Source organism: Erithacus rubecula (assembly GCF_903797595.1).
Source record: "Erithacus rubecula genome assembly, chromosome: 8".
NCBI lineage: Eukaryota > Metazoa > Chordata > Aves > Passeriformes > Muscicapidae > Erithacus > Erithacus rubecula.
Window position 1 is genome coordinate 21,541,903 of NC_136659.1, and position 18,849 is coordinate 21,560,751.

Genomic DNA, 18,849 nt, shown 5'->3' on the forward strand with positions numbered 1-18,849 from the left:
GTTTGTTGATGAAAGTATTATGAGCTTGAACCCAGGAGAAGTTATGTTTTATTTATTTATTTAAAGTAGGTTGATTTTATTAGAAATGTTATTGATAACACCATTTGTTCTGTTGCTTTTGCTCAAATTATGTTTTAAAATTTAGGATAAACACTTTGCAACATAAAGATATGCAGAGATTGTTGACTGAGATTAAGTTTGTTACACTTCACTGACTCATTTTTGTTACATGACTTGAAGATAGGGGCTTTCTGGTTTTTTGATTGTTTTTTTTGTTTTTTTTACAGCATGGCATCTTATGGCTTGAATAAAGCTTTTCTCTTTTAAATAGCCTGGGATGGTATTCCCAGCTACTTCAGAATTACTTGGTTCAGTTTTGTGTGGCATATTGCTTGCAACAGGAAAGATGTTTACCCTATCTTTCTTTCTACATGACTGTTGTACTCTGTCATTGCAGAGACTTAGAGCATGTAGAGTTACAGCTTTCTCTGCTCTTTAGATACTTAGTGGCATTGCTTGGTTAGAAAAGAGTTAACACATTAATGTTGAAATTTCCGTGTAAATATGGGGAGAAATGTTTGAATAATAGAGAAATTTTGTAAGTTCACAGGTTTTCATTATCAAGTATTTTTCTGAAAAGTGAAGAAACACTGGTGTATGCCTTCCTAGTATCCTTGGGTTTGAATCCTGGCGTTGGTGGAACAGCATGAAAACTCCTATTGTTTTGAATAGGACTGGGCTGTTGCCCTTGTGTTTCTCTCTGTAAATGCACATAGTGGTCAGAAGACTCTGCCCAGGCAAGCTAAAACAGTGGTGTATTTTATTCCTGTGGCTGCATTATTTTTTGCAACTGTGAATCTGAGAGTTGATGGTAGTAGACCTTGTGTGTGACACTGTGCATTTCTTTCTTGTATATGCTGTGCCAGCTTGTGGGCACCAGCCAGTGTTGGCAGTGATTTATTTTTCTCCTGTAGGTAATGCTTAAACTAAGTTGTTTTGTATAAACGTGTTTTTTGTTCCCTGACCAGGGGTGGGAGAGACATGGAAACTACTGTTACAGGATTGATAAAATGGAAGTTTCATTTGGAGCCCAGTGCAATCTTACAGTGATGAACAGGTAAAGCACATTTGTAATTTATTAGCAGGTTTAACATCATATTCCTGGAGATAAAATCAGAGATTAAAACTGCTGTATCATAACTAATGGTTTATAAAGAAAAAGTAGAGAGAAAACTGCTTTTGCCAAGAACTAGAAAGCTGTGTTTTCCATGGTGTGATAATGGTTAACCTAGAATGTGAAACCTTGGAAGTATGAGAATTCCCAGCCTGCTGACCCCATGTTGGATATGGGACTACCTGGATGACTGCTTGAACTGGCTCATATAATATCCCTGTTTTTTTAATTGTGTCTATAGTTTAGTATCATTCAAATATTAACTCTGAATAATCTCTGAATTTTCAGGTTTGAGCAAGAGTTTATTAATAGTCTAATTAGAAAACACACCAAAGTTGAAGAAAAGTACTTCTGGACTGGTTTGCAGGATATTAGCCAGTCAGGAATATATTCCTGGGGTACAGTGGATGGGGAAACACCTGAGGCTGTGACATACACTAACTGGAATTCCATGCAACCAGGTAAATTTGAAAACTGAAAAACACATAAAACTACTGTGCTTTTACATTGAGCGAGCACTGGAGTACCATGTCACAGAACTCCAAGCATGCAATGATGTAGTAATTCACAATTATGTCACAGGTTTTTTTGAAAACCAGCCAATGGTTATAAATGTGGTTTTGGTGGCTTTAATTTTAGAGTTTTCAGGAGGATGTGTGGCCATGTCCAGTGGAAATTCTCTTGGAAAGTGGGAAACTAAGGATTGTAAAACCACTAAAGCATTTTCTGTATGCAAAAAATACATTGGGAAGCCCAAGGAGCCAGAAGTAATCCCAAAGCCAACTGATCCCTGTCCCCCTGGGTGGCACAATGGATCTGGCCTTGCCTGCTACAAGGTAAAATGTTATTCCTGTTTGGTGTTAATTGCTCATTACTGTCTTGGAGGAAGTGAGTGATCAGCTGCCATTTTGTGGGCATGGCTGCCCTGGAGGGCATTTTAGAGGTGCTCCTCACCAGGAGAGGGAATTGGTGTTGATTCAGATTGACTGCAGTAGTGGAAACAAGCAGCTGTGCTGTTTAGCTAATTAAATTTGTATTTAGAAATGCAGGTTTTTCCCCTCCTATTAAAAATTAAATCAAGTTAAAACTGAGGTGGTTCATTGGATTATTTATTCATTATTTTTGGATTCAGCATCTGCAATGATCTGTTTCTTGTAAACAGCTCATGTAGCAAAGTGGGGAAACCCAACTTGAATAACAAGGGTGTGGGCAAGCATCCCAAAGGGATCAGTCTGTGCTGCTGTGCAGTGTCACTGTCCCATAGTGATGGACATGACAGCTGGCCTGGCAGATTCTCCACAACTGCTGTTGACCAAATGCAGCATGTCTGTGCAGAGAGATCCAGCTGATGGGAATTGGCTTGGACTGAAACCAAGGGATCAAGTGTACGTGTTAGCTGAGGTGTATGAGCCAAACCTGTAGCTCAGATGCATGCAGGTAGCCAAGGGTGTGCCAAAGAACTTCATTCATGCACATCGCTTTAGTGAACCCAGTTTCAGTGAACATCAGGTGTTGTAGTTCACCATAAACATTAAAGAACAACGTCCCTTAAAACTTAACTTGCAGTTAGGGAATGAGCAGGCTGCTGGTTTCTAGAATCTTTCTGGTAAAGAAAAACAGAGGAAGTCTGTCATGTGGAATATGTTGTGTTTGAAACAAATTTTGTCAGCTAAACTTCAGAGTCTGGTTGTTGTCAAACAAACTGAAAGAAAAATTGTTACAAAGTCAAGTTCTTTCCCTATGGAAATACCAGTTATTAAATCTCAAGTGGCCATATTTTAGTAGAACAGGAGTGTTTTAAAAATACTGCCTCATGTGTCATTTTCTGCTCTGACATTTGGCTGTTGTGAAGTTCTTCCACAGTGAAAGAGTGCTGCGAACCAGGACCTGGGAAGAGGCAGAAAGGTTCTGTGAAGCCCTTGGAGGCCATCTGCCTAGTTTTAGCCACTCAGAAGAAATTAAGGCACTTCATTCTATCCTGAGAAAAATGATCAGGTAACAAACTAGCCATGTTAAAAAATTTTGATTCTGCAGTGGACTGCAAATGCTGCTGCTGACCCCAAATGGCAAATATGAGATAGTGTGTGACAACTGTGTTTCCCACAGCTATTGGTGGCATTTGAACTGCCTTGCTGGAAAATGTCAAGGGAGTACAGCTTGGGCAAATATTTCACATTGCTAGAGGCAGCACAGGAAGAGAAATTTATGTAATGGAAGATGCTCGAAGCAAATCAGAGTCAGTTGTTAGAATGCATTTTTCCTTCTCTGTGTTGAATTTTGACACAGCTAGATGTTAAATGTACCTATTCTTTAGAGATGAGTTATTATTTCAGTTTTTCAGATACGTCTCATTTTTATTCATGAAATGCATCCTGACTAAACTGGGTGCTAACTTTTGAAAATGTGAATAATGTAGTGTCCAGCAATCTGGTTGGCACAGATCCTATTTGGCATAGCTGCACTAACACTGTATGGGCATTAGATGGGTGTGCTGAGTGTTCTGGTATCAACAGATTAAATGCTAAATAATTTATGAGTTTAAAGCTTTATTTTTAATCAAATGAACTGTCATTGCTAAGGTTTATTAGGCATGGGTGTGATGTCAGATCCTTGTGTAATATGTTTTTTTTGATTGACAGTCTGTTTTTTCAGAACTTTTGCCTGCTTAAACTCAAATGCTGCCAGTTATGTGATTTAAATTTTTTCATCAACAAACTAAATCAGGATTATTGCAGAAGCTGCCAGCATACAACACCGTGATTAAATTTTTAAATCTGATGACTGAAGAGGTGCCTACTTGAGAAACCAGCGAACTTTTTTTAGAAGTGCACGAGTCATGAACATTACTCAGTGTTTATGTTAATAAGAGACAAAACCAAACTTGTATGCTCTATATATAGATAGTTTAGTTGTGTAAAAGCCACTTGTGATTCCTTTGCTAAACTGGCTGAATTCTCACAATAAAAATCAGTGCACAAAGACCTTATTTGATTAGGAATTCTGTTTTAGTGCACTTAATCTACTATGAAATGTGAATAGAGAAGTAACATTTTATTTTCCTACAAGTACTTGGAACTGCTTTTCAGCTTGCAGACTGTCTGAGGTATTAATTATATTTTCTGTTAGGAGTTTAAAGGTGGAGACTTCTGTCTTTTGAGGTAGTCAGTTGACACACAATGCTTCTGCATTTCCCATAATTCAGAAATTTTGAATTTAGTCTGAAAGATGATGAGTTCCAGTATTTCAATATTATTCCAGCAGAACTTAAAATGAAGGGCAATATATGGAACCTGGTAGAAATTGACTCTGCAGTCAGTGTTGCAGTAACTGCTCATATCAAATACAACTGAAAACACAGTATTTTTATCTGGGTAACCCCTTTTTCAGCACTGCAGAACATTCAGCTATGTAGTATTTCAGTTCAGATATTGCCTGAGGTGTTTTAAATAATGTTTGTTTAGATAACATGATGAATTGTTGAAGATAGTTATGCCTTTAAATTATTCAGAGGTGTTGATTACATAAAATATTTTGGAGGTCAAATGTCAAGGGTAGTTAATCTAAAAATCAAGCTCCTTTGAGATAGGAAACCATGTGAATTATTTCACCAAGAACAAATACTTTAGCTAACTGGGAGAAATCATGCTAAGGTGATATTAGATGGGACTAGCTGCTGGAGTGTGCTGGCATGCAGTTTTTTCATATTCTCTGTATTTACTCAGTGCAAACTCCAACCTAAAGCATTCATTCAGTGCATTCATTTCAGCTTGGGGAAGGAGCCACACCTCAGCTCTCTTGGTTTCGGGTTTTTTCCCCTTGCACGGTTCTCTGGTGACTCATTGAGAATTGTTTGTTTTTAAATGTTAGCAAGAGTCATTTTGGTTCACCAGGAAAAGGGCAGCTTGCCTAGTCCATTCTGTTCTTTACTCAGATTCCACCTTAGAGTCAAATAAGAGCCAAAATTACTCTAGCCAAGTCAGGCTATTGCCATTGGAAAGGAAAATAAAATTTGCCTGCCAGCCTTCCCCTGTCTAGAAGAAATAGGAGATAACCTCTTTTGGCTTTAAGGGACATGATACAGGCAGAACAGATCTGGTTCAGTTACTTCCATTTCTTTTGGACTGCATTTGTAAGCATTCTGCATTGGCACACAGGAGAAATAACTTGGACTGCTTAGAAGTAACATTTCAGCAAGGATACCTTACTGGAAAGAAATCCAGGTTACCTTTTATATGAACAGCTCTGCTGCTGTAATTGGTTTGAATCTAGAAAGCCACACAAACATTTGAGTTGTAAAGGAAAAAAAATCACCTTAACAGAACAGCTAAAACAGCAGTAAAGCTGAGATGCAAGTTGTACTAATTGCATTAATTCAGCTTCTCTTTCCTTTCACTCAAGAGCAGGTAATTAGGAGGACGTGATTTAGCTAGTGCAGTAGCCTGTTACAGCAGGGAAATCAGGGTGGCCGGATGGGCTTCATGCAGAGTTTTAGGTCAGCACTGTGTAAGATTAAATAATGCATTAAATTGCACCATTAAGGAGTTGGCCCAGATATATACCTTACCTCTGGTCAAGAGCTAGCTTGACCTACAAGCCTCTAAAACTTCACGTAGGTACTTAATCTTGTGTTGGAGCTGTCATAAAGGACAGAGAAAATAATTTTATATTTTGGCAGTTAGAATATGATCATAAAAATTGTGGGTTTATAGTCCCTTCACAATCTGATGTATTTCTTTGATCCTGTAGTACTTTGACTTTTAGGAATGTTTAGCTCCATGTAAAAGAAACTACCAGTCTTCTGCAGTTATTGCTAGAGATTTAGGATCTTTCAGTGTGGAGCCCATTGCAAAGCACAAATTGTATGTATGTTTTAGTTTAAAATTCAAGATACTTAAAGTTTTTAGAGACAGTTCCAGGAGTGAGCTCAAAGAGTACCCTGTCACTGATAAATCCATTTTGATATCAGTCCATAGGTTGAGTTTTAAATGCTTTGCACTGAGGAGACTGATACTTGAAACATAAGCAAATTGCTTGCTGCAAGCTTAATTGCAATAGAGAGTCTGAATTCATCTTTGTCTTAAATGGTGGAATTCTCTTCTGTGATGAAATGACAGTATAATTTCAGAAGGTTATCAAAAGGTTTTACTGAACCTTAAAAGTACTGTCAAGTGTAGTGTAGCAGTTACTAAATTGCTCATGGTCATGTCTGAACAATTCTGAAAGAAGCAAAAAAGGTACATTAATGTGTAAAAGCCCAGTCAGCTGAAAACATTGTTGTTTGCAGGCTAGTAATTGTGAATGTGGAGATAAACTGAGAAATTTTTGACCTGGCACATGTCATGTTTTTAATTTATTTATTATACAATAATCAAATGCAAATTTAAGAAGTTTGAAAAATTACTCTAGAGCCTCAGTTAATTGCTGCAAATAATTTTGAAATGAGTGTCTCAGATTTTCTTTTTAGTAGATATTCCTGTGTGGTGATCAGCTGCTTAAACTGCACAAAGTCTCTAGGTGACAATTAAGAAGGGAGGTCTATTTCTTAATTGGAAGAACAGCCACATAAAAATAAAGTCCTAAAGACAAATACCAAAAGTTGCTTAGCTTCTTGACAGCTCTGAATGCTTGGCTCACAGTTTTCCCTCTGCAGTCATATGGGGCATTTAGGCTCTTTAAAGGCTCCTTGGTTGTATCATTGGAAGACTAAATATTGATCAGTATGATAAAATCACACTACATTGATTAGACTGTCTCACCCATGTCAGAAAACTATTACTGGAGTTGAGATCAAAGAACAAAAAAGTTGAATCTGTTGATGGCTGATACTTTTCTTCCTAAAGGAAACTTTACCAAGTAAAGTACTGTTGTTGATCTTCTTGGATTTCACCTGCTTAGCTCACATGCCCTGGGTTAAGCTATTTCTTGGTGCTGCAACATCAGTATTTGTGGTGGTACATGTGGAAAGCTAGTGGCAAAGCCTGATTCTGAGTCCATCCTCCAGGTAATAAAGTAATTTTCATAAATTTTCCAAGTTCTGGCTTCAAATCACTGAGTTTGTCAGCACTACCCTCTGGGGAGCCTTTTACAAACTCTGACCTCTGCTGGTCAGATGTCTCTGTTCAGTTTTGAACTTTAATTTTGAGTCAAGGTTTCCTCAGATATGATGTTCTTTTTGCTCAAATCGCTCCTCTTCTTGCAGATTTAGTCTCCTAAAATATTATAAATAATTGTATCCTTTACCTCTTTCTTTGGGAAGACTAGACAAGAAAATCCTTAAGCTTTGTTAACAGCCTAAACTCTTCATTTCCTCAAGTATCCTGTGTTCCTTCTGTGTATTTGGTGCATCCTGATGGGACAGTGCTCCAGATGCAGTCCTACAGGAGCCCTGTAATGTGGCATCAGTGCTTTGCTGTTGCTGTCAGACCACCTTGATGAGAGTGCCTTTCCCACAGCTCTTCTGCAGAAGGGTTTCATGTAGTCTGTGATTTCTTGGAAAACTCATGGTCTGTCTCCCCTCTGCTGCTTCCAGCTGATACTGTCATTCAGAGAAGTGTCTATTGACTTTTCTTGGGCTGGGTAGTGGATTGGAGTGAGTTATAAAGTTCAATACCCTGCATAAAATTGAATCTTTGAGAATTTGCAGTACAAAACTAACCTTGCAATTGGACTAGGACCTTTAACTTTATTATAGCATCTTTAGATTCATAAGCAAAAGAGTATGGTAAAGGATCTTACTGCAAATGTATTTACATTGTAAACCTGTTTTTTTCAGGTAATTTTGTATCTTGGAAATGCGAAACTTTAGATTTAAGTATCCGTGGCTTTTGAAAAATGAGGAAGTAAAAAACAGTTCTGGATCTAAATTTCTACTGTCATTTTTCATGCAACCATTGAAGTCAGTGGAACTAGGTGCTGATTTATGTCTACACCTCATTTGAAATAGGTGCCCATGTTTAGTTTGTTTATGCCACTTACAGAGTTAGGGGAAATATGCCAGTTCTTTGAATAGAAGTTTTTGTGTTCTTTGAGGAAGAGTGTATTTGACCTGATAGCCTGATAGTATTTGAGAGATAGCCCAAGGTGGATAAGAGAAGGGGGACCAAACCATATAAACACTCTGAGTGTGATTCTGGAGGAAAAGTGTAGAAAAGAGACCATTAAATCGAGTGACAACTGATGAAGTGGTGATGCAGCCCACAGACCTGATTCAGTTAGTTTTCTTTTGTACAGAAGAGGTCCTAGTCCTTGTACCTGTGTTCTCTTTGAACAGCTACAACTTGAAATAGTAAAACCTTGGGTTTGCTGCTTGGTCCTAAATGTCAGCCATAGGTCAGTCTTCTTGTTAAATGAGCTGAACCATATTCTTGGCATAAGATTGTATCTTGTTTATTTACAGCAATGACAGATGGGTCTGGATTGGGATGAATAAGAGGAGTCCTGATTCTTTGGGAACTTGGCAATGGAGTGATAACAAACCTGTAAGTTAAGTTTTACTCAGCTAATGTCACATACTGATTTGTTTCAACTAGCAGTGAATTGAAAGTAAATTGATAAAAATTTTAATTAAAATATGTCAGGTTTTTCAACTGATTAATAATTCAAAAGAAGATTGTGCACCTGAGAGCTGCCATCCAAACAGATTCCCAAGCAAAAACATATCTTTAGCAAGGTTAACCTGGTTTCCATCTCCATTATATAAAAATTAATTCACAGAAAATGGAAGTGGAGAGAACGTGGTGTATTCATGCCACAATAGAAGGGAGGGTTTATCAGCTCATTTCCTTGCTATGTCAGACTTTTCCAAAAATGTCTTCCTCACTGTAACTTTTTTAATTGTCTGAAATTGTGAATCTTCCCTCCCACCCCCAAAATGCAGACTCAAAAGTGAAGGAGTAAATGCCATTCAACACATATTTTAATAGTAATAAACATAACGGGACCCCAGGTTTGAATGCTTATTTCTTGGGATTGCCACAGCAAAGTGTCAAATGCTGATTCTTTCACCCTGTCCATCATCCTGTAGGTAACCAGTGTTGTTATGCCACTTGACTATATGGAAGATGAGTATGATACAAGAGATTGTGCTGCATTAAAGGTTAGTTTCAAGGTTTTTAATAATGTGTGTTTTATTTGGAAGTACTTGGAAAAAATACTTTTTCCAGATGTATACTGAATTTAGGTTTAGTTGTTTTCTTAGTATAGTGAAAAAGCTGTAGTGTTCCTTTTATAAATCTACACCTATTACAAACTTTCCCTTAATCAAGTATTTTTTATGAGCCAAGTACTGTGCTAATGATAACCTTTCATAGGACATTTTTGAACTTTTAAATTATTTCAGTAACAATTCTATTCTGTATTGCATAATGCCATAATATAGATCTCTTGTATATTACATATAATTCTCAAAGATGTGTTATGGAATCTAAAACAAAAAAACACAGAGAGCCCTACCAGTAACTTTTAAAAATCTGTATTAGCTTTTCTTAACTACAGATTAAGAAAAAGTTTGAAACCTGAAGAAGGGGAATGCAGTAGCCAGGGCAGAGCATGTGTTTGTGTTTACTGTGTGTATTTCCTTGTTTACTTGTGAAATAGACTGTATGTGCTCTGTTGGTTTCTAATTTCAAATGTCAGACCTCAGCTTGATTCCTGATTAAGCTCTTCAATACTTAATTTAGTCTTGATGCCATGAGTTTTAAAATAGCCTTTAATTTTTCTGAAGTATCATCTGACTTTTTGCAGTACCTACCATCACTTTTAACCTAAATAGAACCACCTCTGCTTTTAGGATTTACTGGGGGAAAGGATAATTGCATCACTTTCCTTCTCTTCACGGCCATTTCCCTCATTTGCTTCTCCTGTGTTCATGACCCCAGACTGAGAAGCTGGTCAAAATTGAGCTCCTAAAATTTTAGACAAAGGAGAGCACTTTGAAGGGAATGCTGTGAACATAGTAACTTTCCTCTTCTCCCTGCTTGTTATTTCAATAAATGATAAAAAATTCTCCTTACTGGAGAGACCAGCATGAATGAAGTCTGTTCCTTAGGTTTGATTGTAAGAAATAATCTTAAATAAGAATGATTGTTTTTGTGCCAGTGCAGATGATTTCTTCTTTCCAGCAGAAATGAGAATCATTTCAGGAGAACAAGTTGTAATAGATAATTTAATAATAAGCATTGATAAAAAACTGGGCACTACAAAAACCCTAAGAAACATTATTTTAGAAAAAGTTTTTAAGACATTTGTATGTAGACTAACCTTAAGCCCTTTACATAATTGCTTCACAGCTTTGGCTAACATGGAGAGTTATAGTTGAAGTTACAACTGTATCTTCTCTTTTATTTGCAAAATAAATTGCGTGACTAACAACACAGTAAAATACACTGACTTTGCCAAAGGACCTTTTTAATACAGTTTAATTTTATAATTTGAAGGCCTATGCTGTCCTAACTCAGTTCTCTGTTTCTACTTGAATGCAGACCTCGCATTTTTCACGGAGATCATTTTGGAGATTTTACTTACATGAAGGCAGAGACCTGGAATTTTACTTTAGGCCTTTTGATTGTGAAGCTAAGCTTGAATGGGTCTGCCAGATAACAAAAGGTAAACTGCAGTTACACCTATTCATTCATATAAAGAGTTTAATACAATGAGTTGTAATTATTGCCCTATTACAGAAACTTTGCAGACAATATTTTGTTGCCTCTCTGAAGTGCTGGGAGGACAGGACATGAAATGTCTCACTGATATCACATACAAACAGATGTACACTTAGATCAGAAACTGACCCTGAGGAGGATGCAGTATCACTGCTCTCATATTCTTTCTAGTCTCATGAAGGAAGAGTTGATTTATTGTACAGTGATACAAGGCACTGAGTTGCAGCACTTATGAATTTGACTTAATCTTTCTTAGTGATATTTTTAACTAAATCACCCCAAGTATTTTAGATGTACAGTTGGCTTCAATCGTAGACAAACCAGGCTATTTCTGGTAAAACTGGTGTACTAGCTCCTCATTGTCAGGAAACAGAGGAGTGGGAATACAAAAGAGTAGTGTGGCATATCTGCACAGATCCAGGTTTTTTCATGCAGTGTGAAATGTAATCCAGGAGACTTTTACATTTGAGTTGTTGATTGAAAGGTGTCTTGGGATGAAACTTTCTTGTTGTGGTGAGATACTGGTAGAAATACTATGAGAGATAAAAAAAAGAACCACAGATGTGTAAGATGGAGGTATGCAATACTCCCATTAATTTTATATCAGTTCATTTTAAAGTATTAAACCCATGTATGATTTCATTCTCCTTTTTTTTCATCATGAGTACTGAGAAGTATGAGTACTAACCATCACTTCATTATTGGTGGCCACAGTCTTGTTGGAGGGTGAATTCAGTGACTTTTCCTTTTTTCCTCTGGACAGGTAGTACTCCAAAGACACCAGAGTGGTATATACCAGGTAATTGGACTTCTTTTGTTTTTTTCCATTATGTGTGTAGGGTTGTTAATTCTGTCTTTTCTTAGTTTTTTTGCATTGCTGCTGCCATACATGTTTCATACCAGAGAAGCTTATGACTAATAGAATTTGATTTTGAGAGAGTTCAAAATGCAGAACCTTGCCTCTTCCTTGTGTCAAATTGAGATTTCTTCATACATTCAGAAAAGAAAATATTTGTTTTTCAGAATTAATTTCTTACTTTTATGGTATTTCTTCTGTATAGATGAAATTGGAATTCATGGAGCCCCACTTGTTGTTGATGGAGCAGAGCTGTGGTTTGTACCAGATAAAAACCTGAGCTACCAGGAGGCTATTTTCTACTGTCAGAAAAATGATAGTGATTTAGCCTCTGTAGAGTCTTACCCCAAACTCAGGACAATCCTATCTCAAATAGAAAAGGTAAGGGGGTGTAATCTGTTTTCACAGTCACTTCCCATTGCAGGGAAATTTACATGCCAAGTTTTCCAATATAAGAAAATGTTAATCATAATTTCTTTTTCCTGTTGGCCTCAGTTTTCAATGTACTTAAAAGAAAAAGATGGGATAAAAGAGAATTATTTTAATGATAGTCTGGTAAAATAATTTTTAAATTTAAAAGTAGGTTTAACAACATTAAAAAGCCACAAAACTCTGGTGAAAAAGTGTCAGAGCAGGACCACCATACAAGCAACCCATCATCTGCAAATATTTCATTAACAATTGTGCTGTTCTTAATTTTGTGCACAGGACAACATATAGTTTTTTACCTGGTGAGAGGATTTAATTTAGAAATGCATGATGGTCTGATAGGCTTTATTGAAAGGAGTTTGTGTTGTTCATGGCATGAAAGTACATTCTTGTAAGGAATCTGAGAAAAACATGTCAAGTTTCAGTACCTCTGTGACTAATTTTGTCACATTGCTCTATCTTTGGTAGAGTCAGAAGCTCTTTGTGTGTGGGTTGTAAAATATTGGGTTTTGTTCTTTGCTTCCACAGTTATCAAACAGTGAACAGAAGTGGTGGCTGAAGTTTATTGATTATGGCTACAGCTATCATTCACCGTATGTAGAATAATTATGAGATGCTTTATGTTAAGTTTTGTCATTTTTAATTAGAGTAGTTAATTCATAGTAATGCTAGTGTAACTGAGTTAGTAATCCATTTCTTGTGTGTGTTATCAGAGCCTCTAGATTTTGGGTTGTTTGGCTTGGGCATGTCTTAGTGTGAATCCTTGAAATATGTGATCCTAGTAGCTAATGTATTCCCTTGATCTTTGAAATTATTTTATTGGGATTTTGAGCCAGCTTCTATGTTCTGTTAACATTTGGAGAACTGACCCAAAAAATGTGCCCAGTCTGTTGACTCTGAGGATTGAAGATTACCCAAGAACAGGGGATGGGAAATTGGCTTAAGACACCACTCTTCTAGTTAAGTAATGCCAAAATCTCGGAGGGCTTTTAGTATTTTTAGTTTTAACTCAACAGCCTTGTAGAGTTGAGATGACTCACAGCAAATCTTGCATCATTCCCTTCTTGGCTGCAGAGAAGATTGACTGACTTCTTACAAGGGAAGTCACTTTCCAAAATGTTATAGCAATTTACTATTGTGAAAAGAAAACCAGGGCTACTTCCTGTTCCCTTCACTTGTCCTGACAAAGTGCTGGAATTGCAGCATGGTGATAAATAACCTCATTCTGTACATCTCAACACATTTAATTTGGGCATGGTACATAACTGTACCTACCACATATTTATTTCTAGCCTAGTTTGTGTAGGGCATCTAGAAACAATCAATAACCCAAATTTTTGTTTGCACTGACACTTTTGCTATCAGAGTTTCTCCAGAAAGGTCACATTGAATTGGAAATTAACTCTGAAATATTTATATCCAGTTTACAGTTATTTCCACGCTTCCATGATAGACTGCTGAGAGATTGCTGGTATATTTCCAGAAAGAACTGGTATAGAGGTAAGGCTGTTTTGATTTTTTCACACCTCTACTATTTTTGTATTTATTTAAAAAGAAAAAAAATAGTAATTACTGTTCTACCCAAACTCTTCTATTAAATGCAAATTAATACCAAATTAGGAGTGAATGGCTTCTTCATGAAAATCTGATTGACTGTCGAATCATTGTTACTTCCACATGGTAGAAGCCAGGGTAATATTTCTTCATCACCAGAGGCAAACCTGAATTCAAGTGACAATTTTTTATGATAGATTGTCACTCTTTTTGCAGCAGAAGTTAATTAGGTGAAATCTGGTTTCAATAGCTACCTTTTTGTGTTCATGCTACATATTCTGGCCTCTGGAGTTTGTCTGACAGCTATTAGAGAGGTTGACTGTATGCTTGCAAATGTGTGCATATCTGGAGACACAAATTCCATTAACTACTGGAGTCATATTGTAAGGGATAGCCAAAGCAGTGAAAAAGCCACCTGGCACTTGAACTTATTACTCCCTTTTTTCAAAACTTTTATGTTGAGGAGAAAGTGCAACCTCCAGAGAACAAAAAGCTCCTTCTGTCTTCTACCATTTCCATTTAAAGCACATTTTCCCCATTATTCAGTTGTTTGCTGCTAAACTGTTTTTATCTCTGTTAGCCAAAAATTGCTCTAGACTAGGAAGTCAGTCCATTTATGACTGCAGGAGTCATGTAAAGCAGTGCAGGTCAGATGCTCTCCATGTAGATGTTATAGGGTTCCTTTTGGTTTTTTGACATTCAGGCATGTCCTCCTTGCCAGAATAAAACTTTAGTCCTCATATAAAAAATATTTTTTCAATATTATTCTGTTTTCAAGTTTTTTCTGCCTATGCAAAGTGTTAATACTGGAAGTAAGAATGAGACTCTGTATCTTTAGGAATATTGTACTACTTTCTGATGCAAATGATTTATACTTGCCATTTGCTCTACTGCTACTTTTAATGCTTTCAATTTCATAGTAGCTAATTGTGGTTGCACCAAAAAGGATTTCCCTTCAGACTGGTCTTTGTCATGTTATAAAGTATATATAGCAAATGGAGTGTGATAGGCATTGCCATAACTGTTTTTTAAAACTTCTATTTCTGCAGACTACCCAGTTAACTGTAATGTGAAACTGCCCTTCATTTGTGAAAAAAATAATGCCTCCTTACTAGAGAAACATGATCCCAGTTACCGCCCAGTCAGAGGAGGCTGCCCCAAAGGCTGGCATCAGTTCCGGAGCAAGGTACAGCAACAACTCACATTCATCATCCTTGCCTATTCTTCATAGACCAGTAAGCTGGAATGCCTGTCTCAAAGAAAGGAGGAGGTAGCCCCTCTCTTGAGAAATAGACTAGAAACAGGCTTTTGAAAACAAAGTGATTAAAATAATCTGCTCCCTTTTTGGCCCTTATTCAGGATCGATGGTTTCTTAAATTCAAAGCATTCATTTTCAGGTTGTTTTGCTTTCCCATCCCCATCTTCTTAGGTCGAAGAACATGGATTGTATTGTCTAATCTTGGGCTTCTACTTTGAATGAACAGAAGGGTTAGTAAGAGAGAGGATGAGGTTTCTGTGGCAGAAGCATGTTGTGTTTCTTCTGGAGTAATCATAGGCAGGCAGCAAGTTGGCAGACACTGTTTCCTGAGTTGTCTTAATGACTAAACTTATTTAAGAATTAGTGAGCAGCTTTTAAGAATTAACCAACAAGTCAGAAGCCGTAGTACTATTAATTATTTCAGTACTATGTTTTAAGGCAGGCTGCTGAAGTCTTAGTGAGACTCATTCCTGTTGTTTGCTCCACCATTATTCTGTACATGTGCATCAAAACTGCACATTATGTTGTTCCAAGGTTTGCAAACTTAACTTCACATTATTGCAAAATAGACCTTGGAGTTCCCATGTAGGTTTTCCCCAAAGGTAGCTTGTTGCAAGTTCCTGACTAGCACTGTCTGACTGCAGAGTTCATGTGTGAGTTCTTGTTCCTAAAACAGTATATGATTCTGATGTAACAAATAAGAATTACTGAATATGAGTGAGGAGTAAGATGGGGGATCATTTTATATTTAGCTACTCTGCTGAACCAAATAAATGCTTGCAGCTATTATCAAGTCCCTTGCTTTCTGCAAAAAATAGTTATATGTTATTACAGGAAATGAGAAGTGAATCTTTAGGGTTGGTTTAAAAACCTTTACATATTGATTTATGTCTTAGGCAGAATGGTACGGTGAAAATAATTTTCATTGTATTTATTTTGCAGTGTTTTCTAAGGATGAAACCTGAACATTTAACATTTAATGCAGCTAATGAAAAGTGTGTAACTTTTGGAGGCTCTCTTCCATCTATCTCAGATCAAGCTGACCAAGGTATGGTGGTGAACTGGGCACACTTTAATATGCAGCTTCTCTTCCAGATTCAGAATAGTTCTGCTTAAGAACTTGAGCATAAATCTCAGGATGTTCACAGGCATACTAGGAGCTTTCTAAAAACCCAGGGCTGGTTAAAATTGTGTTGTCTGTTGTTTGCATCACTGGAAACATAACATAGAAAAGCAGTTAGCAGACATTTGAACCAGTTTGAAGAGCAGCTTCTGTGTATGATCTTAACCTGTTCAAAAGATGAGAAGGTTACAAAACCTTGCACTGAGAGTTGAGTATAAAAGGGTTATCACTGAATGAAGGATTGTTTGCCTTTGCAAGCTAAAACAAAGCTGATACTCTAGACTTTGCTCTGTGAAAAACCACCGCAGAAGCTTCTTCCAAGAGAAACTCAGCTCTGTGTGGGGGAATGAGGTGGCAAATACAATGCCAGCTGGAGCACAGGAGCCTTTGTTTCTGCATGTGCCAAGCAGCTTAATGTGGCAATGTGTCCAAACTGACCCCCTGTGAGCTCTGCAGGACACTGATAAGAGGATGAAAAGCAGGAGGACTGGAAAACAGAACTATTTCACTTAAATCAACTAAAGTCAGTGAGACAAATGCAGTGAGGAGGAAACAGGTTCACATTGGCTGCAAGTAATGTTCAGCAATATACTGCTGAATGATATGGCTGAATTTGCAGCTATATTCTTGTGGATAATTCAGAGTTCTCTGAGGGTGTACTTGAAGTAGCTCAGTTGAATTCTTCAGTGCCCACAGCGCATATTTTCTTCATAAGCAAATAACCTCTTGCCAAACAAAATACAGTAAGTAGACTAGAGAAGTCAAGCATGTACCTGCAGGCAGCAACTTAATGGTAATTTTTTTTTTACTGCTGTTATTGGGGAGGAATAGGGTTATATACAGGAATATACATGTCTCAGGTCTGAATGTTTTTGTATGCATTTAAGGCTGAAATAGTACAGCCATTCTGAAATGTTATGTAGCAGGATCCCTTGGGTGATGTGGTCCATTTGAAAGTGTTTGTTACTGTGCCTTGTTTGTTTTATCTTTTCTCTGTGGAGACCACCTCTATGGAAGGACGACACAGTCCCTTAAAATGCACTTCTTTCTGTAGGCTGCCTCTGTTCCCCCTGACATGCAAATCTACAGTGGCTTTGTCTTGTCCAGAAAATAGGTTTTGGCTAGTCTGGCATTTGACCAATAGCTGAAACATGTCAGCAGTAGCTAATTACATAGCTTAGATTTGTCTTCCTGAACTAGTCAAGTTTAGTGAATACCTTTGATGCCTGGGGGGTTGCAAAGCCATTGTTTCTTGCCAGAATGCTCCCTAAGAGGGGTCTGATTTAAGGTTTACCTGGCTGAATTTTTTTTCAGCTGATTCTGACTTCCTTTGTCCTGTCCTGTTTTCTCTGATGGTGGAGTGAATGACTCTGCCAAAATCCAAAAAATATTATTTATGGTATGTGAAATAGAAAGATGGGAGATAAGACTTCCTCCATCAATTCAGAAAGGGCAGCAAGGCAGTAGAAGATCTTGCAGGCTTGTGTAAAAGCAGCTTCTTAAATTTGTGTATAAGTAAAAGACTCCAAATTAGTGGGCAAGGAGCAGGTTAAATCCCCTACCTTCTCCACAGCTCAGAATTGGAAGGACAGATACCAATAACCTGCTCCTTTCAGATAACATCAATATTAAGAAAGTGTTGTCATATGGAAGAAAGGGCTGATAGGCATTTGATAGTCATGAAGGGCTGGAAAAATTAACACAAACAAGGATTGCATTGCCTTACTTATGTGAGGTATTCTTTCAGATGTTTACAGTTGTTTTCCTGACCACAATATGTACATTTACTGTTCTGTCCAACAGATTATATAACATCCTTGCTTCCTGGCCTGCCAAAAGATATTTGGATTGGTTTACAGTTCCTGTTCAGTACAAGGGAAAACAAATGGATAGATGAGAGTAGACTCTTGTATAGTAACTTTCACCCACTCCTGACAGGAAGATTAAGGAAAATTCCACTGGATGTAAGTTCTGACTTTTGACTTCTCTTGCCTGTTGAGTAATGAAATTTGGAATGTTGTGTCAAAAAAAAAATAATCCCATGTGTAAAAAAAAAAAGCCCCCTTGTAACAGACTGAATTCCTCAGTCATTTTAATTGGCCAGCAGGGTGGCTGTTTACCTTTACTTGGATGACAACTTCTGAAGTGTATTTAGCTTAGGAAAACTTTTTGAGTGCAGGCACATGGTGGTGTTTGTAAAACAGGTAAGCTGTATTGCAGCACTCTTTTGAAACTTCTTAAACAAGTTCAGACAGCTGGAATTGTCCTAGACTCATGTTTCTTCACCTCTACACAAGTATGTTTATATCTTATTTGAGTCTGATTTCTGTTTCTCAGCTTTTTGATGAAGAATTTAACAATCAGTGCGGTGTAATCCTCAATGATCCCAAATCCCAGTATGTTGGAACATGGAATTTCACTGCTTGTGCTGACAGGCACTTCTTGGGTATATGCCAGCGGTCTGTAGGTAAGTCTGAAGAGTCAAAATAAATTGCTGCCAGATTTTGAACTTAAGATGCATGTGCCAGCAGACTTTTATGTATGTAAAGATTTCACTTGAAAAGCAAGATACTTGTAGAGAGTGAGCAGGTCAATTTTAGAAAAGCAGAGTGTAGAGGAGGATCTGGAGCCTGTTTTGCCAGCCATTCAGAATATTCCCTCTTGTTTTTCCTAGCCCGGTTCAGGGAGAATCTGTCTTCCTGAGAGACTTTGTGCAATTTCAGTGGAATTCAGCAGACAGGTCTTTAATGTTCTGTGGGTATAAGGGTCATGTACACTGAGGGGTGGAACAAGTGA

The 18,849-nt window shown here is 37.4% G+C and overlaps 1 protein-coding gene across 1 annotated transcript in view; it reads left to right on the plus strand.

The window, feature by feature from the left end:
* Positions 1-18,849, plus strand: part of LY75 (lymphocyte antigen 75) — a 43,480-nt gene that overhangs the window by 10,313 nt on the left and 14,318 nt on the right. The window contains exons 10-24 of the mRNA XM_079310482.1: positions 1,029-1,117; positions 1,463-1,635; positions 1,814-2,010; positions 3,027-3,169; positions 8,571-8,652; positions 9,198-9,269; positions 10,654-10,777; positions 11,597-11,632; positions 11,895-12,070; positions 12,647-12,711; positions 13,542-13,618; positions 14,722-14,858; positions 15,873-15,978; positions 17,857-18,017; positions 18,391-18,520. Coding sequence (XP_079166608.1) covers positions 1,029-1,117; positions 1,463-1,635; positions 1,814-2,010; positions 3,027-3,169; positions 8,571-8,652; positions 9,198-9,269; positions 10,654-10,777; positions 11,597-11,632; positions 11,895-12,070; positions 12,647-12,711; positions 13,542-13,618; positions 14,722-14,858; positions 15,873-15,978; positions 17,857-18,017; positions 18,391-18,520 — 1,768 coding nt within the window. The remainder of the gene's footprint in view (positions 1-1,028; positions 1,118-1,462; positions 1,636-1,813; positions 2,011-3,026; positions 3,170-8,570; positions 8,653-9,197; positions 9,270-10,653; positions 10,778-11,596; positions 11,633-11,894; positions 12,071-12,646; positions 12,712-13,541; positions 13,619-14,721; positions 14,859-15,872; positions 15,979-17,856; positions 18,018-18,390; positions 18,521-18,849) is intronic.